Source organism: Chlamydotis macqueenii, chromosome Z (assembly GCF_036417535.1).
Source record: "Chlamydotis macqueenii isolate bChlMac1 chromosome Z, bChlMac1.mat, whole genome shotgun sequence".
NCBI classification, from domain to species: Eukaryota; Metazoa; Chordata; class Aves; order Otidiformes; family Otididae; genus Chlamydotis; species Chlamydotis macqueenii.
In genome coordinates, this window is record NC_141593.1 from 34,060,365 (window position 1) to 34,083,807 (window position 23,443).

At 36.6% G+C, this 23,443-nt stretch overlaps 1 protein-coding gene across 1 annotated transcript in view; it reads right to left on the reverse strand.

Moving 5' to 3' along the window:
- The window catches only part of BNC2 (basonuclin zinc finger protein 2), a 335,260-nt gene that overhangs the window by 221,828 nt on the left and 89,989 nt on the right, over window positions 1-23,443 (reverse strand). The window contains exon 2 of the mRNA XM_086770329.1: window positions 17,876-18,076. Coding sequence (XP_086626455.1) covers window positions 17,876-18,076 — 201 coding nt within the window. The remainder of the gene's footprint in view (window positions 1-17,875; window positions 18,077-23,443) is intronic.

Here is a 23,443-nt window from a genome sequence, read left to right on the forward strand (position 1 = left end):
TAGTCCTTTTCCTCTGTTCATGACAGCTGTGTGACGGGGGGCGGCGGGTGGGGACAAGGACACTAAGAAATGCCAGTTCAAATAGTTCTGTGAAGACGGAATATTTTTGAAATATGAAATCTTAAATGTTTTCTTGATATTCCAGAAACTTGAAATTTAAAATAGGTAGAGAGAAGGAGATGCAATAGTATAGAGAAGAAATTAGCTGAGTTTGGCTGGATACAAATTAACTTCTAGCATCTCTCCTATCCCTCTATTAACCTGTAGCAATCTAATTAAAATAGACATTTCCTACGCTGGAAAAGTAGTTTTAAAATATTTAGAGTCTCTAGCTAGATGAATTTGCAATTTTTCTGTGTATATTTCATGTAAATAAATAAAAAAATCACTTCTACGGCATGCTTCCCTGTGTGACTAAGATCATGTACCACAAAAGAACGTTTGTATGTCCAGTTTGGAAATGACAACCATTCCATTCAGTTTATTTTTGGTATATGGGAGATTTCTTTCATCCAGGATTATACTGCTCACTTTAAAATATAATGTTAAATTCTAATAATGGTTTAACTATGTGAATACCAATGGAAATCCCATAAGTAGTTCAAGTCTTTCCTGAGTGTTTGCCAACCGATGAGAGAACACAATTTGTATCTCTAACATAAAAATAAAACAAATAAAAGCAATGTAAATAACTGGAGTTTCAGCTGATATAAAAGATAATAAATCAGGAAGAACAGAGACTACAGAAGCAGAAGATTCAAAATAGTTAAATTAAATTGCTTACAAACAAAAAATATACATACCTGAACATCTATTATTGAAAATACACAAATGACTACAAAATAATTTCCACTAGACAGCTCTCTGTGATTGTATGGTTTCACTTGGCTTCTTAGATGCAACAGAAAAAGCAACATGTATGTCACGTATTGTGAATGAACTTTTTAAAAGACTGCCATTGCACAATTGATTTAAGCAAAGATTTGTAAGAGTTATATTAACAGCATAGGTGAACTTGCCTCAGGAAGAGTCCTTGTCTTAGATAAAAATCAAGTAGCTTTGCAATTTGCAAGTTATCTCTCCAAATCTGAGCCTGGCCTTGTAATGTTACATTACTTTGGTAATATAACAAGCAAGTGTGGACTGTTAGTTACAAGACAAAAGCATGACAACACTTTTGCTGTAAAATACATTGATAAACATGCATTAGCCTAAATAGAAAGGAGATTTTTCAGTTAATGTTTCTGCAGCTATCACAAAGGTGTACAGCTTTTTGTAGCTATGGTTGTAAATATTTAATAAAGCAAGAACAACAGAGTTTAAAGACTTCGTTTTTCCCATTTGCTTTTAAAACATCCTCTAGTTATTTTAGTGTTTTCAGGTTACGCAGAAGGAACAGATATGGCTTTGGCCATGAGAATTTCCAGAAGACTTTAAATGTTCCTGTTTCTCAGGTGCTGAAATAAAGTCTCAAAACATAATAAAAGCTCCAAAAGGCAACTATGACCAAAAATTAAAAAACCAGTCATCGTCATGTTACACCTTCAAACAAAAAAACCCACCGAAGTCAATGAGACCACCGGTCATACCTGTATCAGCAGAACGCTAAACTCCAGAGTACTTCACTGACAAAAAATGACTCCACATTTGCAGCACTTGTTGGTGAGGAGAGAAGTGGTTAAGGATTTCTTTTAAAACAAAACCCAAACTTCACTCCCATAATTTTTTTCAAGTAATAAGTACTGCGGCAGAAGCATCCTCAAGAAACAAAGGGCATAGTGATCTAGCTAATAGTGTTGTGGTGACCTTTGAGACGCCGACTAGTCCGTCAAGCTCCATCTGCGATATGTACAGCATAGTTAAAGAGGAGGATTATTAACTGGCCTAGAAACTGAAGATCCATTTCAGTCTTAAAAAGGAATATCAACTGAATTCACTGAACTTGGACAGCTTGTGGTTCTGACTGCTGCCAGTTAAGAAATCCTTCTACTTCACAGGAAAGAATCCAACGATTATGTTGCATATATGGCACCTCTCATCTTAAATTCATCCCGAGTTTTTGAAAACTAAAATCAAAGAAGCACAAATCACAAATCACCTTTACTATCAGCACGACCATCTCTGCTGCTGACAGAGGTCATGGATAGAGTAAAGTTCCTAGGAAACAGAGAACTACTGCCTAATAGAACTGAAAGACATGCATTAAAAAAGGCTTAGCTTTTCCTAAAAATATTAATTCTACTTGCTGTAGGATATGCAGCACCAGCATCCTGATTCAGCATCCTGAGATTTTAATCATGCAACTCTCTTCACATTGCTGGATGAGAAGTAGAAATGACAGCAAATAATGGGTCAGAAGAACTGCTTGCTGCTAAACTGGAAAGCTCCTTTTCTTACTGCCTACAGTAAAACAGCCCATTAAGAGTTGCTTTTTGATTAAAAACAAGTAAGTAATTTCAGCTATGGCAAAGTGACATGTTTTAACTTGACATTTTCTTAAGGATGAGTACCCTGCGAAGGTCATAAAAGAATGAAGAGATTCAGTGGAACATTAAGATTTACTATATATACTCAATGCCACTGTCACTCCTGTGCAAAACACGTCAACCCGGAAATATCTGACTCAACAGCCCTAAGGTTATTTAGAATAGAAAGTGAGATTTTTACATGTTTCACTTTGATGCCATGAGAGCAGCTGCATTAAGTTCTCTCCGTGGTTTTCAAAACCCAAATAAAATGCTTGCTCTGTGTTTTAAAAGTTACTGTGCAAATGTGTGCCACCCACCCAGTCTGTAATAGCTTACATTCACCATTTTCAGAAAAGATAAACACAGCAGAGAAGGAAATGATAATATAAAAACAGCCTGGCACGTGAAATGAGGAAAAGCATTGTAGACTATCTGGCAAGACAAAGCACACAAATGTTATTTTGTGAAAATTAATAGCATCTGAAATTATACTCCCGTCTCAGTACTCACCCTCAACCTCATGCCCAAATTAAAGGTATTTTATCTAATTCCCAGTTGAGAGGTTGCTAAAAGTGGTAAGTCACAGCTGTGTTGACATTGAACTTCTTGAACACAAAATACCAACGTCACACTGACACACTTTGCAGATGCTTCGTTACAAGCAGCACCAGTCACTTGATTTGAAATACCTAACCTAGCTGTAAAACAAACTGTTAATCTCCAGCCTCTTCTCCAGTTAAAGTCTTCTTTATAGTTCTGGAAACACACCAACACCTTATTATGTTTATGCTAAACTTATCTGCATTTTGATGGAAATTTGACAGTGACCAGCAGTTCAACTCAGCGGTACCTCAGACACTGTCGAGAACCGGCCCCACTTACTCCTTGTTTCAAGTAGACGGTCTCTCTTTTTGTTCACACAGAAATCTATAACACGGTAACCTTCAATTTAAAATACAAACTAATTAACTATCTGTTCTGTTGAAAAATGCTGGTATAATGTTGATATCTGACTGCTTGGAGAATTTCAGTTATGAACAGATTTATTTTTCCTTGCAACACAATAGACAGAAAAGCACTGGACAGCAAATTCTGCACACAGGTAAATGATGCTTTTTTATAGCAGGTATTGGTATCTGCTTTGATAAACCTTGTTTCAGAAAACTGTATTCTCATGACACTTTTCTTCAGTGAAGAAAATTACAACTACCTATGTAGGTGAGTGTACTGTAATTGACCAGTGTGGAAATTACACCACTGCTGCAACATCTGCACAATAACCTCACTTCTGCAAGCATTTCACCCAGTTCCTGATACACCATTTAAAATTCATGCTGGAGCTAGAAGCATTGGGCATCAACAACTTGCAGAAGTCAATGACCAACTTTAGTACTTCAATCACGACTTCAATAATTACAGCAACCTCTGAGGTTTTACCTTCACAGATACTTTCTAGACTACAGTTGTCTAACATGACACTACTGACTTCTTCCCCATGTTCTGAGTAGTTTTACGATAGTCAATGAGTAGAAGATGTAAAACTCACTGCAAAGCTCTAGCAGCCGTATGTGTCTTACAGAGCTGACCAGTCGCCATATTTCACCCCAGTTAGGAGGGTGACCATGTTTCTCATAACTGTATTACAATAAGATGACTCAAAAGCCTGCATCCCTGTTCAGCAAGCATTTTTTTAAATCCTTACTTTGTTTTTTAGTATTCTAAACTATGGAGTTTCCTATGCTCTTGGGGCCATGGTGACTACATTTCTAGATGCCAATTTCCGTACCTCCATTATCGTAGCAGAAGAAAAAATATCCTGAATTCCAGGATTCTAGACAACACAATGGATAAGAGGAATATTAAAAAAAAAAACCACCAAACAAAAACCAACCATATTTTTTATTTGGTGCCATGGAAGCAGTGACAGTTTTGCAGTTCTTTTCAGTAAGTTTCAGAGAGCATAAAGGGCTTAACAATGGATTTTATTCATAATTCAGAATGAGAGGCTTTATTAATCAATTACACACTTAAATAAGAAGCTAGGTACACTAGATACCTGAAATGACTACAAATAATATAACAATAATCCATTTAGAGTAAGTAAAGTAAGATATAAGTATTTTTAAAAATGAAATTATTTAGAACTCTCAGCATTTTAAGGACAGCTTCAAAAGAAATGCTTTTCAAATGGACTACTATGATTTTCTACAGATATGTCCAGACTGTGTTACGGTGGTTACACAGATATATTATTAATGTATTTGATTAATTAAAAATTATTTACGAGGATGCTGTATTATTGTAATGCAGATTTTTTTTGCATGGAGGCTGAGGTGTGTTATGAGTAATTCAAAGGAGGAAGAGAGAAAGGGTTACAGGATTCATAAAAGGCATGTAGACGAGATTCAGACTGGCACACAGTGTGTGATAAAAATCAAATATGGAACATAATGGGACATATGGAAACATATCTTTTGTGCAGGGAAGGATGAATCACAAATTCACAGCTGGAATTTATGTGGATCCTTATTTAGTGGAGCATCTGTAGCCACTGTTTAGCTACATTCCCACATCAACAACAAAATGGTGCCACAGAAGAGAACACATGCATCAAGCTCCAGCTGGTATCTGCACCCACCACTCCTTTCTTTTCCCTGAAGCCACATTTAGTCAGTTTTCTTTTTACAGTTTGTGGGTGTATAAACATGCATATGCAAGTCAGTGGATAGAATCAAAATGCCACGCCTGACCACTGCTGAATTTTGGAAGGGATAGGGATGTGGTATAGAAGGGCAAGGTTCAGAAAAAAAAACTCAAGACATTTTAAAATCAGTCTCATGTCTATAGCTTCATTTTAGGCATTTTATGTACTTACACACTTCATGTACTTTACATGTTAGAAAAGTTTTGTTTCAGTTTGGTATCACTAAAAAGGGCCTTTAAAAATGCAAATTGAAAAATTATAGAAAATATTATTTATAGTAGGTCTATATGGAGAAAAAAAATTCAACTTCATAATTATAAAACTGCATATGCATTGAATTGCTTTAACGCTTTCACATCTGACTTTTAGCTTTTCAACATTAGCAAAATGCATAAGAAGAATGTGGAAAAAAAAAAGTTATTTCATGTCTAAGCAACATTCATGCAAAAGACACATAAATACCAACTAAAGATGTTTAAAGTGGGGTTAGTTTTGTTTTGGAGATCTGTGATGTTATTTGACTTTTTAAGATCATCACTGTCTATGCTATGAGTTAAATAATTTCCCTCTACTGCCTTCTGAAAGATTTTGTTCATGAAGATATAGATTAAAGAATCATACACTCTTACGCAAGAATAAAACTGCATTTTAAAGTTTAAAAATGCACAGCACTGAGTAATTAGATGATTGGGTTTTTTTAAACAGCTGGCATATACCACACAGCTTCTCTTAAATGTGTCATTAAAATTTTGAAAAACCTAGATTTTAAAGGTCATACTTCTACAAATATTGCATTATTTGAAACTAGAGTACAATGCTCTAATGCTCTAATTCCTTCCCCAAATTTTACTTCTAACACTGTTTCTTCACTTAATATATATTTCAGATGTGCTCCATCACAGAACAAGCAAAACATGAATTACCTCTTCCTGAGGAAAGACTGTAGGAAAAGCTTTCAGACCAGTTCTGTGATTATAGACGATACTTCTATTGATTTCAGTGAGAACATGACTAGGTGCTTAAAATTATAATTTTCTAGTGTTGCTAAGTATTTTTTTTTTCACAGAAAAACAGAAGAGTTTGAGATACCTTGGTTTTGACCTGCAATAGTGTACTGTCAGGCTGACTACCTCAAAGAAGCTTTCACAATAGAAAAATCAGAAATACACTAACGATTTTTACTGTTTTTTGAACATTTTCCATGTTCTTGATTGTGTCCTAAACCCCAGGTTTTACTTCTCTGCTTAGACAATCAGACTGAGAAACCACTAATGAAACACCTTCATTAACAAGAAAATACAGGATGTATCTACTTCAACTGTTCCTCAGTTTTTAAGGAAAGAAAAAAAAAAAAAAGCCACTTTACAATGAGTGCTATGCCAAAACTGGAGAAGTAGCATTTTCCTCGGAATGAAAATTCACTTATCATGAGAGAGATTCTACATTTGCCAAGTTCTCGTAAATAACTTATCTTTGATTTGCTAAATACTAATTTGATGTTACAGCTCATTGAACCAATTTTATTATTTAAATATTTAAGGGAAGACAATGTTTTTGGAATGCTACATCAAAAGGTAAAAAAAAAATTACACATTTCCAAGTGAATTAAAGTCTTTCAGTTGTCTTTCTTATTTATCCCTGCAGAGAAATATCAACATCTCAGTAGATTCCAGAGCAATATTTCAGGAGGTCTTGCAAAATGTAATAATATTCTATTTAGATATTTTGTCTTTTGTGTTTAAAACCATTTTGTATTCTGGGAAAGAGGGAAGCAAAGTGGGAAGAAACTGGAAATTATACATGTCACGAGACAAACACAGTCAGCCATATAAATTTCTTAATGTAAAACGGCATTTACTATTCAGCTATCTGTATTCTAGTAGAAATTAAAAAAAAAATTAAAGTAGAACAATGATAAAAAAATGTAATAAGTAAAATCTATGAAAATGAGATCCCATGTCAGATGGACAGATGCCATACCTGATTTCTATACACAAACAAAAACATATGTGGTGAGTTGAGGTTTTTTCCCTAGCAGAAATGAAGTGATTGATAGGCTCCAGGTTAAAATTTATTTTCCTTAAAACAATCTGATCATTCTTTCTCACTCGCTCCCTCTTCCCCTGCCCTCTCTGAACTGAACTTCAGCATTGCATTAAAAATGGACTGGTGGATAGGACCATCTATTAAAATGAGCAACTCACTGCGTAAGGTACTTTTCTTGCAGTATGCTCCATCTGCATCAAGCCAATGTTTTGGTGTGCTGTTTGCTGCTCTAACCAGTTCTCTTCCAGATATCAATGAACCTGTGCTTACATTTTATTTTTTTATGCAAATTTCGGCTTTGGAGAGGTCATGCCTCAACACCATTGAATTAACAAGCAGCCAATCTGTGATATAAAGCACATATTTATAATCATCAATCACCTCTCAGATTATTACATTGTTTGGAGAGTGTTATTAAAACCCTTAAGTATCAGGCATTTCTTTATGACATTCTGCATAAAGATGCAGCAAAGCATATGAATAAATCTCTTTTTGACGAAGGTTGTATAGAGAGCACTTTTCCTGCTCTCTTTAAGGATACCAGCAGTTAAAGAGTGAGCTGTTTCATAAAACTGTTTGTACACCGATGTTCGAGTGACACTTAAGGGATATGGTAAATCAGAAAACGGACTTTTGTTTAAGGCTTTGAATACTAAAAAAACCTCCACCCTACCCCAAATCCTGAAAAAAAAATCCATAAATAAATCACATTATTTGATGTTGAATAAAAAATAGAATCCTTACAATTTGTAGCACAAATGATAAAGTTTTTACACAGCTATTATGTTCTTCCAGTATGCCAGAAGTTGTTTTTGCCTTTCATACCTGCTTGCCACAACCCCTTCTTCCATGCATTCTAATTTAAAAGAAAAACTAATATTAGATAAAGTAACACATAATTTGACAGCCTACCAGTTAAATTCTGACAGGGTCAATAAAATGAGAGCTTGCAGGAGTCCCAGATGAGGAACACTTTCATGAATGCCTCCATTGTGTAAACTCTCCGTATATCCTGCCTGCAAATGACAGTCATATGCCACCAGCTGCAGGAGGCATTCCAGCAATGTCAACTGCTGTGGGGCATTAAGGCAGGGTAGATGAGCTGGTACTTCTCTATATTTAACCCTGGCTAGAGCGAGGGCTGTCACGCTTAACCCATTTAAGTGTTATTTTTCTAAAGACTACAGTGTTTATTTAGAAATTTAAGAAAATATATAATTAAAGCCTTGCTAATGGAGCGGCTCATTTTAATAGTAGTTTTATTATATAAAACCAGCTGGAAGTAATTATTTTTTTCCTTGCATACTCATCATTAGTTTGTACCTCCCTCCTCCGCAAGACATCTATTTCAGATGTTCTTATCAAATTCACGTATTTTTAAAAGTAAACTGTCTGGGGAACAAACAGCCACTAAAAGTTACGATAGGAAATGTGAAAACACCCCTACTCAACGTCCACTGCTCAGAAATACAGTTGCTACTACTTCTGAGGAGACTGTTTTCCTCTGAACCCCATTTTATGGATTGCCATAAAATTTAAGTTTTAGAGAATTTTTGCAAGAAAAAAAAAATAATTGGCACATTTTTAATTAAGAACTAAGTCTGAACATGGTGATCCAGGTTTATAGTTTTAATTGTTTTTAAACAACTCACTGATGTCCAAGCTGATTATTTTTTGTCTACTGAGTCTGTGTAGAAAAAAAAAGTGCTCAAGCATTCTATGAGTTTAATTTTCTCATTTTTCTTGGTATTTATTTTGTCAAATACACACAAAGCTCATCTTTGAGATATAGGAATACAAATATACTGAGGGCTCCTTTTTAAATATTAGCAATGCCTTGGTTAAGAAACTGTACAAAGTAGAGACCAAACTGAGATGCTTTTCAGCACCTTCCATGTGATAAGTCAGGGCATCACACATTTTTGTCATGCTCTTGCATACAGGCACACTAAAATACAAAACACCAAACTCTGCATGTCAGCACCTACATTCAGCCATCCCTTTCAAGGATGATTCTCCTCTTTGCTTCTCATCTCTTCCTATAGTCCCTTATAATCAAGACTTTTAATTATTTAATTACAACCAAGAAGTGTTTTTCTTTTAATACATATTCAGCTACACATACAGAGCAAGAAAAATTGTGGGGAAAGAAAAATGAGGAAAGGCATAAATAAATAAAGGACATCAATAATGATCTATCATAAAATGACATTTTGCCGTTGTACTTCCGCAGGAGCCGTAACATCTCACAAGACATCCCTCTGAAAGCAGCAATAAAACTGCAGTACAGTACACAAGGTCTTGTATTCTGTGCAGGCAAAGGGCAATGAATATGCTAAAATGAAATCAATCTGCATAAAAAGATCTGACAATAACATCTTCACGTTTGTTTGGTTTTTTATAATTATTTTTTTTCTTTAATGAGAAAAAGAAGATTAAACACTTTCGGAAACTAAATTTTTATGTAAACAAGAAAAATTCCTTTCAAACTGCTACTTCATTGATTAAATTACCTTTTATCCTACTGTGTTGCTACTTTTCCTATGGAAAAGTTGGCAATTCCACTTAGCAAGGAGACTTGTAGACATTTCTCCTCCAATTTAATTTAATGTTGCATTATACTGCCGAAATTTCATTTTGAGATTTCCGGTTCAAAAAACTCAAAACTGCAGAGGCAAACTGGAAGCAACCATAATTTTACACTGGCTTCCAGGGTAACCCATGAAAAACTGAGCTTTCATTTACTTATACGTAAAATCATACACAGGCCCATAATGTCTAAATTCTTAGACCTGATTTGATACTTGAACAGAGAACCTGGTTCAGTTTCTGGATTGTGATAAAACCAGAAGCCAGGGTTAGATTTCTTTAAGAAAGTGCAATGCCTAACTTTTTTTTTTTTTTAAATGATGTTCGTCTCCTTAGCGTCTAAATAATAGAAAAGATTAAAATACACAAGAGCAACTTCCTTTACCACTGTAGAATCTTGTCTTGCAAAATACCTGCACATTTAGCTTCATAAAAGTTACACGCGTGCAGAAGGCTTACAGAACTGAGCTCCTAGCTACAGCTCACTCTGAAGGCTAACACACTGCTATCTGTAATTCTGTACCTAAACTATATGCTGTCCTTGATGCATGACAGGGCCTGCAATGACATGAATGGAAAACATATGCTTGGATCATAGTGAGGATATGATCCTTTATATTCTGTTTTCCTCTCACTGGTATGCACCAAATGTTGAATTGCTCATCTGAAAAGAACTACGTTGTATGACATTTTCATTCAAACTATTCAGAGACAGAAATACTGTGTTTTAAAGTTACAGATCTTTAAGAAATACAACATGGAATCCATGGTGAAAATACATATACAGAGAACTGGGTTATCTATCTCCTTCCTTGGAGTTCTGGTTAAATAAAGTTTTAAAAGAACCACCACAAATAAACAAACTGTGTTCATCAGGTGTGTCTCACTGTTCCCTCAGTTGTTAAAAATTACTGAGAAGAAGAGCAATTAAAGCTCTTTTCAACATTAGTTGCAGCATGTATCATAAAAAGCCAGTGATATTTACCACACCACGCAAATTTTTCTATAAGGGGTATATTCCAAAATGCACAGGTAGGCAGACTGCAGCTCTGATCTCTACTGATGTTATTTGTGTGTTCTGGTCCATTTCCAAATAAACATAATCTCAAATATCACTGTAAGTTTACCTGCCAGTAACAGCACATTTCAGCTTTAATGACAACCCCAGTATAAATTTTCTCACTTTCTGCAAGGCTTCTTAGAGCATCACTTATTATTCACTTTATAAGAAAAGCTTGCTGACTTTTGTGCTATGCACAGGAAGGAACGGCAGGATCGTAATCGTGTCATTTTCTCTTCTGAACCCCTGTGCTCTGTAAGTGGCAGATGACACTCTCTCCTTTCCTTTCCACAAGTGCACAGATACGCATCACTGGTAGAGGATGGGGATGCAATGGCTTCCCGAGAGAGTCGGAATAGCATCAATGGTACACTGTTGGCAAGTTCACACTGATCAAAGCCATTCCGAGATGCTCGCCCCCCGCCCCCCGAAAGAGATAGCCTCTCCATGACAAAATATTGTGTGACACAGCCGTACGAGTGGCACCGCTTTCTTTGTCAGTGAAGGAAAATCATTTAGAAAACAGTTGTCAAGTATTTCAGTAAGGGAAACGAGGCATTAAGGCATTACTATAATTAGTGGGGTGAGCGGTAACAAAGCAACAGATGCCTGTCCATAGGCTGATTTACAGTCTCTTATTTTGGACATTTGTTAGACAGACTGATGTCAAGCTAAAGAATGCATTTTGCCTCATTGAAAAACTGTATATAAATATGCAGACTTTAATGTCATAAAACTGCTTTTTAACTTCACCCCTTTCTACAGGCAGGCTGGGCAAAAAATAAACCCCTTAATTGCAGTTCATCTAGATGCTGAAATTTTGTCATTACACTCTGTGAACTATAGCAAAAAGCTGCATTACTGATTCTCTTTCTGAACGAAAAGATTAAGAGACAGCAACAATGGAATTCTGCCTTTCTCCCTCTTCTCTGTTTCAGCCTTCTCTTTCTTGAGCCAGTATGATTCATCACCTCCTGGGTATACTTGGAGCCCCAAGTTTGGAAATTCTTCTAAACTGCGAAGAATCATTAGTCTACAAGGCAAATCCTTTTACAAAAGCACAAGCACTATGGTTTGAGAAAATTAACTGAGCAAGGAAAGCTATTCAAAGCATATGTTTTGAGCGTTTCTAGTAAAAAGTAAAAGCTCTTTAAAGCTTTTGTTTCCGATTGTACTTTATGACGGCAGTTCTGTATCAGTGAACAGAGTGTTCCTTTGCAATCAGCACGGTGTCACAACGACCTGGCAAATGCGAATGCTTTCACTATCACTACAGTCCTTGCAATCTTGCCTCAGCTGTGACCCATTCACTTTTGCCCCAACTTCACTAAGATGCCTTACTCAGCATCTAATTAGTTAGGGAAGATTTGCCTTGGCTCTTAACCCTGACATCAGAGCAGGAGACTCCGCTGCTGTTATATACCAAATCTGTTCTGTCACTACATTAATCAAATCCCCATAAAACTATACATGAAGAAGTAACTACTAAAATACAAAGTAGAAAAATAGAAACTAGAAAAACTATGCATTTTAAAATGGTAAACGTCAGTGCTTATTGCACAATGTATTTGACCATGTGCTTTGAGACATGCTTCAATGCTTCATGCAGATTTTACAGTTTTGTGCATATCTCAGACTTAAGCAAAGATCAGATAGAGTTCTTAGCACATCATCAGCGAAAATATACATTGGTACAAATATGTTCAAACATGGTATGTATGTACGTGCCAGATGAATATGTATAGAGAGGAATGGGGAACATTTTGCTATGTTTTAGTTCTCTTGCAAATACTAAACACAGTAAAAGAAGCTACTGAGAGGGGATTTTTATTTTTAATCATGTATCATGCACACAGCCATGTGTCTATCACTGCATGTACTTGTATGTCTAGTGCTGTGTGCCATAAAAAACATCCTGTGCTTTTGACATGTACAATACTTTCTAATGCTTCTATTCTGAAGCACATCAGAAGCAGCACAAAATTCTTGATGCAAATATTTTGAATTTGCTAAAAGGACGTGAACCATTCCAGGTCTAAACCATGCTTTACCAAAATACTCAACAAAATTTAAGCAAGTGTCTGAAATGAGACAATGTGACCTGAAAAATTCTGAATTCATACTAGCATATGATCTTATTCATGAACAACAACAAAAAAGCCCCACCTGGGGTCAGCTAATGTTTAAAATGGTGTGATAAAAATATATATATTATATAAAATTATTATGTTTTCTGATGCTTGCTGACAAGGGCGATTGTTAACTACCGTAAACTACAAAATGCATTTTACCAATGCTAATCTTCCTCCCCAAATGTTCATAATAAATTAATGTATGGAATCCTGTTGTCGAATTAAGTTTGAACTCTTTTTGTATGTACAACTATATTAAAAAAATAGTTATATGCTACAGTAAAACAGTTAATTACTTAATAAATGTTAAATTTGCATACAACCTCTATGACCAGCAAACCAGGAACATTTTAAAAGGTTTCACTTTCAGTCCATTAGACATTACACTACACTCCTATTTTTAAATATTGGTTCAATAAACAGTTTATGTACCTATGTCTACCTCAATGTTACAAACTATCAGACTGAAGAACACAAGTACAGCTCAAAACAGGCAGTGCACGCTGTACACAGTTTAATATTTCTAGCAATATTAATGCATACTACACGTATTGTAAGTATTACTTAGTTTTCCTTGAAATAACCATGCATTTATGCAAGGAAAAAAAAAGTTGACTTTACTGTACCATATCTCTCGTGAACAGACGCGTCTATATTAATATACATCATTGATTTAATTTTTAGTTTTCTTGGCTTCCCGCTCACCTATCTAGAAGTGATTTCTCTGGTGATAACTAACACATCATGCTAATGAGAGAATCTAATGTACAATAGAGAAATGTCACTACTAATAATATTTGCATGAAGTTAAATAAAGCAACTGTAAGAGAATGTCAGACAGTTGTTCTTTAATAAGATACAGTTACACAATGAAATTATGTTGTTAATTTTGTTACATCATTGAGTGAATCCTAAATTACTATATAATGACGCACAGATCCATTTGTAATTCTGATATACTGCTTTTTCACTCTCGGATTGAAAAAAGCTTCTGGAAAGGCTATTACCTCTTTATCTGAAACAGATTAAACATAACTTCTTTCTTAACAAAAAGGTACATGGCTCTGGCATTTTGTGTCACTGTGGGTTACAGCCATTTCTCTCATGGTCTCAGTTCTGAAATGACTTAAAAGTATTTTAGAACATTACAGCCCTTAAGGTAACGGCATGTAGAAAAATGACATTTCTTATTCTGACAAATGCACAAAACATTTATGAAAGCAGAAAATCACAAAAGCCTACTTTTTTTTTTTTTAATCAATCAAATCCAGATCTTCTTTTCTGTTGTTAACAACTCCTTGCCAGAACTAGAATGGGCAGTGGGTGCCCTGGACTTAACCAGATGAGCATGGAAGAGAAGCCAAGGGTTTCTGCTCATTCTCGACCTGTCACTGATCAAAGTGACCCAAAGAAGCACTCCTTTTTAAAAGTTAAGATTTATGCCCTTTGAGGTTATCAGACATTCTTCTGTATACAGAATGGGATGACCCCTTTCAAGCGAATCACACACTTTTATATGGACAAAAGGTGCACAGGCAAAACAATGCAGTCAAGTGGCCATGTCATAAACTTCTCACAGGTAATTTAGGAGACAATTCCTCTTCTCCTCTTACCCCACCAAAATCTAAATTTGCTCTGGAATGCGGAGATGCCATTTTCTTGCACTCCCATTCTCTAAGAAAATAATCCAAAAATAAATACCATCATACTTGCTGTTAATAGCCCAAACCTGTACAATCAATCCCAATTTTTCTAAGACACATACAGATCCTTGCCACAATGAAGTAGGTTTTCCTTTTATTCTGAGAAAAGTTACTCATTCCTATAGTATGCAAATAGCAATGCAGTGTGAGTTGAGAGGTAAGAGGAGGGAGGGATCGCAAGGTTTGTTTTGTTCTAAATCATTCGTCTTGCCATGCTCCAATCTTTGCACTAAAAACCTGCTGGAGATTAGGTTACAACTCCAAGGAAAAGTGATGGGGCTCGGGGTTTGTTTGCTTCTAAAATACATGTGGAAAGACAGCATTATGCTTAGAGCTTGAAAAAAGAAATCTCTCTAGCATTACTATGTATAGCTAGAAAAGTTTCATTAAACAGTTCTTTCAAACCATGCCAAACTTTGCTTGCAAGTTATGTACATTTAATAACTTTGTGTTATTTGTACTCAGGAAAACAATTTTTCTTAAAGCATAGGAAAAATTTTTAAAATACTTACATTTCCAGAAGATGGATTGAAAATAATTAACTAACAAATGAATAAAAACAGGTAACAGAAAACAATATTCAAAATTTTAGTGATTCAGAAAGAAACACTGGCACTTGGACACAAATGTGCAGCTGCACTTGCACACAGTCTGTGCTTATAGTCTGCGCGAGCTAGCAAGTTGTAACAGCCTTAACAAATCAGAAATAAAAGACAAACTATTATCCTTAAAGAGGAGAGAAATGCGTTTAGCAAAATAACTTACCCTCCTCTTAAAAGCATGATGAAAGCATATTTGGACGGAATATGCTTATCACATGATAAATAAACAAACAAAATACGACAAGGATATTAACACAGTATGCGAACACGTTAAGTACAGACTTTTAAGAAATAAATCTGTTTGACGTTACCACCTTTGCAGTGCTACTGTGTGTGTTTGCCAATGGAAGCATTCACACTGATGCAGCATCTACCACACATTTAGTCATTTAGTACATTACTTCTGTCCTTCTATACAGAAAATACAACATGACCACGCATGTTCAATAATCTACAAAACCAATACTCAAGAATTAGCACATTTTAAATACTATTTTAAAAAGAAAATAGAATCCAAACAGCCTAGCTTATGTGCATAAATGTTTGACTTGGTCTAATGAGCTAACTGTCTCAAATTACTGGACCCCCTTACACATTGTGATGCTCTTTTATTTAGTTTTGTTTCTTTTCTTTGTCAGTGTTGAACATTTTCTAGTATTCCAGAGACCACAGAGGCTAAATCTGTTGAAAAAGGTCTAATACTAAACAGGCAATCTAATACTATCTATGTGGTTCAATTGTCATTTATCAATTGATCGCTATCTGCATCTAGTTATGTTAACTCTTTTGTAGCTGAAATGGAAAGAACCTTTTCTTCACCCCAAAAAATTTAATCTCACTTCTTATTAAAAGAATACAGCAAATAATTTGAATAACTGCTTTCCATGCTACTGCTCAATATCAGTGCAACCAAATATGTTACGTATCACAGACATGCAATACAGCTGACAAGGCTTGTAAGCAGTGCAGTAGCAGTTCACACTTCCTAGTGCCAAGCAGCGTTTTTGAAATGTGCATCTCTACCAGGAAATGAACTTTTTTACTTTCAAGAATGGGAAATTGAACGGAGTTGCTTATTTGTCTTATGTTGATTACATTCTATACCAGCATACTGTATCAGCAGTAATCAGGGTCCCTCTACAGGATATATCAAAATATTCCTTATTCAAATGACTTCATCCTGTCCTGAGCTATACTGCTTAAACTGTCGTCCACAGACAAGCGCTATTGGTTACTAACTATCTGCTTTGGAGTTTTTCTGGGCTTTAAAGTTGTTTTGTTTTGCTTTGTTTTTTAATTAAACTACTGTTTTATGGCTAGTATTCAGGCATGCTTTGTTACTGTAAACTATAAAAACCTAATTACTTTCTCTCTCTTTTCTTACAGTACAACGCCTCTCAGGTAAATGAGTTCATTCATCTCATGTCCAACATTAAATAAAAGTCTAATATTAATATACAAATCCTTTACTAACTCCTCTTTTGGCTAATACAGAATTTCAATTATTATCAGTCAGTGTCAGACCATAATTGGAAACTAGTTTTCAGAAAGGCAAAACGTCCCCTGGTAGGGAGTCACCCTGTTAAAAACCTCCAGGTTGAACTTCCTTCCCCTGCTTGAGCCCCGTCCAAGCTGAAAGTTTCTCCCTCTCTCTTTTTTTCTTTTTTCCCCCTCCTTCTCTCCATTTTTTTTTTCCTTTTTCCCCTTTCCCTTCACCCAGAAGAGCCAAGCAATTGTGCAAGATTAGCTGTAAGACACACAGGGCGCGTATCACCATGTGCATGGTACGGAGACACAGGCTCCTGTGATTAATTATCAGTTATTACTGGCCTTGCAGTAACATTTTCGCTTTCCCGTCAGAACCGGCATACCAGGCTGCCTTAAACGCGGCCCCCGGTGAAGCAGCCGCTCTGGGGAGGACGCCAAGGCACAGCTCGGCGGAGAGGGGGGAGAGGGAGAGTAGCGGGGAGAGGGAGCGGGAGAGGGACCCGAGGGCTGAAACCTTCTCCCCCAAGGACCCCTCCGCTCCTCCGCGCTGGCAGCAGCTCCCGCAGGACGGCTCGCCGCGCCTTCCCTCTGAACAAAACTCCGCTCGGCCACATGAAGTCAATTACGCCCTTCTGAGGGGCCCCCTAAATTTAGGATCAGTTTGATTTCGGGGCTTATGTACTCAGGGAGAGAGAAAGGAGTTTTGCTGGGATAGCAGATACTTTTATTTATGGGACAGGGTTGAGGGGGGGAAGAGCGAGGGGGAAAAGACTGGAACAAAACAAAAGCAAACAAAGAAAGAAAAACAGTCTTACCACGAGCAAAGCTCTATTTGGAAACTTTAAAACAAATGCTTCGCTTTTACTTAAAGCTTTAATATTTTTCCCTCTTTTAAAAAGGAGCCCTTAGGGAAGCAATGAAGTAACCATGAACATTCCAATGACATAGTTATGACAGTTCAGAGGCTAACTATGTAGTGATGAATGAAACAAAAATGAAATGTGGAAAGAAAGAGAAAAAGGAGGGGGAAGCGGGAAAAGAGCACAAAAATGACATGTTTTAAAATAAACAAAAGTAACGTACCTGTTGGGACATTCTGAATAAGAGGTTAGTGTCAGTGTTCTGCCATGTCCCCATGAAACCAGAGTCGGTCGCTGCCGTTCTTGTTCCGAACTGCATGGAGTTGTCAGTGCAGGAGTCTCTTAAAGTCAAGTCTCTTGCCCTCTTTCGCTCTCTGTGTCTCTGTGTGTGTCTGTCTCTCACATCCACTTCTGCCTCTTCTGACTGAAAAGTGAAGGTGGATTTTTTGAGCCTCTTGGCAGCCAGTAGCAGGAGTGTAGTGTAGTTAAGAAGCTAGCTGCACTGTGCGGTTCATTTGGGAAGGGGGGATTTAGGGGAGAGGGTCAGAGCTTCTTTCGCACCTTCAGCACAGATACCCCTATCATTTATGCATAGATTGTGACTCCCCAAGCTCGCCTTTGCTCAGTTTAACAGCTGCCTGTCAGGTGTGCATGCAGCACTAAGGAGACCCAACCATCAGCTTCAAACTCTCAGCCACTGGATGTCATTGGATAGCAGAGCAGAGTCAACTGCACTGCTCCACTGTCAGGCACCAAATGACATCCTGCACTAACCCTTCAGTCTACAGATACACAGATACACACACACACATGCACGCACGCACAGGCTCTCTAAGTAGCACAATGATCAGAGTGAACTGGAAGAAAGGAGAGGCTGTGGCCCTTTCCCCGTCTTTCTCTGCTTTTCCTCAACAATGCTGTCAAGTACAGCATGTAATAATCTGACACTTGCCTACCACACAGGATTAGCAAACCTTAAAGAAAAAAAAAAAAAAAAGGAAGAAAAACGAAAAAAGCAAGCAAGCAAGCAATTACTCTTAAATACAGTCAATATTCACTTAGAAGTAAGACATAAAAGTTGGCCTGGTTATTTTCTAAATATTAGTCAGACAAGAATTGTGGGATAGTCGGTTCCTATCCCAAATAAAACTCTTACCAAAGAGGGGAAAAAAGACATGATCTAACTCCTTTTGAAACAAAACCAGAAAGTCACATGCACATTTCATCTCTCACACCCCTCTCTTCCCTTTCTCCACTGCTAAGTGTCTTAAGCAGCATCGTGAGCAAAAAAGGATGGAAAAATGAAAAAGCTAGTCCTTTCTTCCCCTCCCCCAAAAGATCAAAAGTAGGTTTTTTTGTTTTGTTTTTTTTTTAAGTGCTGGTTGAAGCAGATACAATACACCTTTCAAATCGTAAAGAACAAAGAAATGAATCACAGCAGAAAAGAAGCCAGTCCCACACAGTTAAAAAGTAACACAGAAGAAACAATATTTTTCCTTTAAGATCTTTCTTCTGTACCTAAGGTACAGTAATATACAGCACGATAAATAATACTACTACAGTACTGTTTTTAATTACAATGGCTTTTTAAAATGAATGTTATTTAAAAAATTCTCTTACCCACTTCATCCTTTACATACAGACAAGAAATCATAACTCTGCAAACAAACTTCATAAATATAAAACAAAATTCATGCAATCTCATAAAAAAACAGCCAGAGTATTAAAAAAAAAAAGCTATCCTTTTCAACATAAGGAACATTCATCTTCTAATAAAATCTACAAATTTAGGAGGACAAATGTACCACTCACTGCTTTTTTCTTAACTCAGGAATAACAATAAACCTCACTCTCTGAAACAACAAAAGAAACAGAAGAGAGCTTCAGTGGCAGCTCGGTGTCATTAGTGTGCAATGAGAAAAGATGAGAAGATGTACACTATGTTGACACAAATGTGCCTTCCCCTCTAGACCCTACATCTCTTGAAAGCTTTTCTGTTAAACTTTCCTCCAGTTCAGCACCATTAAGTAAAAAAAAAAAAAAGTCTCAAAAGCAGCAAATTCGATATCCAAGAAGAAACAAGCAAGAACCCCAAGAACTGTTGCCTTAAAATATATTAAGTCCACCTGTGGTCAATAAAAATATTTTCTACTGGGGAGGGGAGAATGACACTTAGGAGTCAATTGTGCCAACAGTGGCTGTACCTTTACAGCTAGCTATTAGCCCCTCAAACTCCCTCTAAAATTTGCCAGCCTCTTCATTTCTGAAGTGGCACTCAGTGCCTCAGTCAAGCTGCCTGCTCAGCTTCTGACCTTCCCACTAATGGCTGTTATTTGTGGGAGGCTTAAGGACACTGTCAATAGCAAGCTTCCTCCTCTCTTCTCCGTTCTGCATCTCTTGCGTGCTCTCGCTCGTTGTCTTTATCTCCACCTCTTACCCCCCCCTCCGACCCCCCCCCGCCCTGTTCTTTTTCCTGTCCTGCAGTCCTCTCCTCTCCCAGAGAAGGAAAAATCACCCGCATGCACACACATGCACACGCACACACACATACACACACGCGTGCACACACCACGCGACACACGCACACACACAAAACCAACTGGCATGCAGCAGCAAGCACCTGCAGTAGTAGACTCTTTTATTAAAACTGTTATTCTGCAAGACTTGAAATTCCCGGTGGACCGGGCCATGTCAAAGCCAATATAATTAACTAGAGGCTCAGCAACGGATCAATTACCAGACAAGCAAGTGATAGTGAAATCAATGAAAGATCATCAGCCACATTATCAGTGTTGCAACTCATTAGGGTAAAACTGAGAAATGTGCTCAAAGCGAGCCCAAGCAAGGTGGCATTACAAAACAAAGGGCTAATTTGGAGACCCTGCTGTGAACAATCTGTAACAGAATTAGCCTTTTTTTCCCCTAAACTGCAGAGCTCAGTAACTAAATGTGACAGACTGAGAGAAGCAGTTTATTAAGACACCAACTCCAAGTTTATTTAGTTCATAAACTCTCTCCTAGAAAATCAATACAGTCTGTACAGGGTTATTAGGCTGACTAGCTAATACATCCAAATCTGGTCTTCCCAGGCAGAAATCTTGGCCAGAATGCTACAACCTTACATGAAACCTAAGCACACTCAGATCACTGTATCAAAGGAGGACTATCATTTAATTGTCAAATGCATGACTTCTACATTACAGCTTCAGAACATTTTCCAGAAAGAATTATTTATCCCCCCTGCTAACTAACATGACAAAAAACAAACAAAATTTAGTCTGCCAATTCCAGTCCAGCTTGGGTCATCCTTAAATTTACGGTGCCTATGTAGCATCTTGTTTGGCACAATAATGCCAGCACATAAAACCAAGAAAACAAATACTTACTGAATTTCAAAGAGGGATACAAAAAGTAGTAGTCACTGAGGAGATAAAAGTAATAATTGCAGGAAAAATGCAATAGAAGTACACCTCCTACAGTGCAGATCAAGCCTCCTCTAACTGTACACAAATGGGGGGGGGAAACAAAAAAAGAAACAAAACTGGCACAAAATTTAGCAAAAAACTGTAATAATTAGAATCTACGCTTAGAACCTAGTGCTTCCTTTTGTAATCTATTGCCATCTGCTCATTGCTGTAATTCCATCGGAGGCAGAAATATCCTTCGAATCATCTGTGGGAAGCACAGGAACTACTTGTAAGTATATAAGTTTGGCACAAACTGAGCAGAACAGTATTTTTTTCTCTCCCCTTTGGCTAACTCATATGAGAATCAGAAACAGTATAGACAAGGTAAGGGCTCTAACAGCATTCAAACCAAATCCTTTTAAAAGCACTAAAAAAAAATAAATTCTCATTTTCAATAGATTTTTAATCAGGAATATATTCTGCAAGTATTTTACTGCTATCCAACGGCATTTGTGCTGAAAGATAAAAGGATCTGTGAAATTATTTTACATTTTCAGCTCCTGGGAATACTCGGGTGCTGAACAGAAGAGGTGGCTACAGAATCCAGGTTCTAATGGAACTTAAAACAGAGCGCAGTTACAGTTGCCTACTTATGTTTCTGAGAATTTTAAGTGCTTTGTGAACTGCATGTGAGGCTCAGAGTTTTTTATTTCTTTTAATTTTAACTAATACTTAGTAGTTACTATCAAAGACAATTACATTATGTGTGTGGCTTTGTGAATCTTTTCAAAATAGAATACTCTGAATTTCGTCTCTTTTAAAATTACTGACACAGAAATGCACCATATGGCAGGAAAGGATAAGAAAGACGATTAAAGAAAACCCAGGTGATGCCAACAAGAAAAGTCTAGGCAGCAGAATGTGCTATATAATGTAAACGTATCTTACTTTTTTCTAAATTCCATTATTCTGATCATTTAAGTGTTAATTGGTTCAGTCAAAGGGTTAATACAAATAGCTCAAAATGACTAAACATTGAAAAAATATTTTCTTCTTTTTGTTCCAATTATTCTGTATCATTAATTAAGCTGTTAAAACATGCAACAGTTACTATCTTTTTAATGTTCAATAATATGTAAACTCTTTAAAGAGATTTTTGTTCCACGTCTCTGCTTTAGATATTAATCAAGAAAATAATTACAGAGGAATTTAGTAAAAAAAATCTACATGCATATAACTATGTACTGTACATGTACGTTCAACGAGGTCCAATTAGTTGGAAGGAATTTGCATTTCAGTTAGTATGAGCTAACAAGACTGTAGGGAGACAATGCAATTCTAGTAGCAGGGCAAGAAAGAATGGTGCTCTCTGTAAGCATTAATTCCCATAACTGATCATTTTAAAATGTTACTGATCTTTACAGTATTTGTTTTTCAAACATTTAGGAGTTCAGTATAAATGTTTATATTAACTGTACATGCAGCAGTGTCCCTGAGACTACTCCTGGGGAAAAAAAAAAAAAAAAAGATAAAACAGTGAGCACAGATTTATTATTTCTGTTGATTTAGTGTTTACATTTCCACTTAACGATAACTATCAATCAATTATTCTAAAGGAGTGTTCCTTGCATTTGGTGCTCAGTCTCAGGATTCATTAAAAGTGCTAGGAAAAAATTCAGAAAATCTTTATGTCTTTTTATGCAAATGTTCTAGTTTTCAATAGTAACAATATACACACATGATATACACAATTGGTGATCTCATATCTGTATACAGAGTTTTCCTAAATCTCTGTACCCTCGACTGACTGACTGGATAGTACCTGTAATTCCCAGAGTTCATTTTGCTGCAGATGTTAACAGTTTCTGTAATTTGTAATGACAGTAAACCGGCCTTTGCTCTTCCCTTATTCACTATTCATTTCTAGGCTTGGTTAAGTAGATAGCTGGGTTAAAGATCAGTGGTTTTTCATGTGACACATTCTGGTATTCATCTAATAGCTCGTCAGGACAAAACTGTCCCTGTTCTTGCCAAAATAATGAAAATGGTCCTCCACATCGCATGACAATCAGCCCTTGCTTGTGCTGAAACAACCAAGCTTATATAATTGAGTTGTTTTAAAGACATTTTGTAACTGAGTGTTCCATACGGCCTCCAAAAAAGTATGTATTTCACCAAGTAAGAGAGAATTCTTCTATTTCTCATTGCGATAATGTGTAAGCAGAGACCGTAACTATCATGCTTACACTTTATCCGTGGAAAATAAAAAAGTTGCGAATTGTGTCCTATCAGGAATATAATCTCTTACTTAAAAATTATGCAAAGCCATTTTGATGGTCATATTCAGAGAGGTGGTGATTCTGCTGTGGAAATGTCATTCTTTA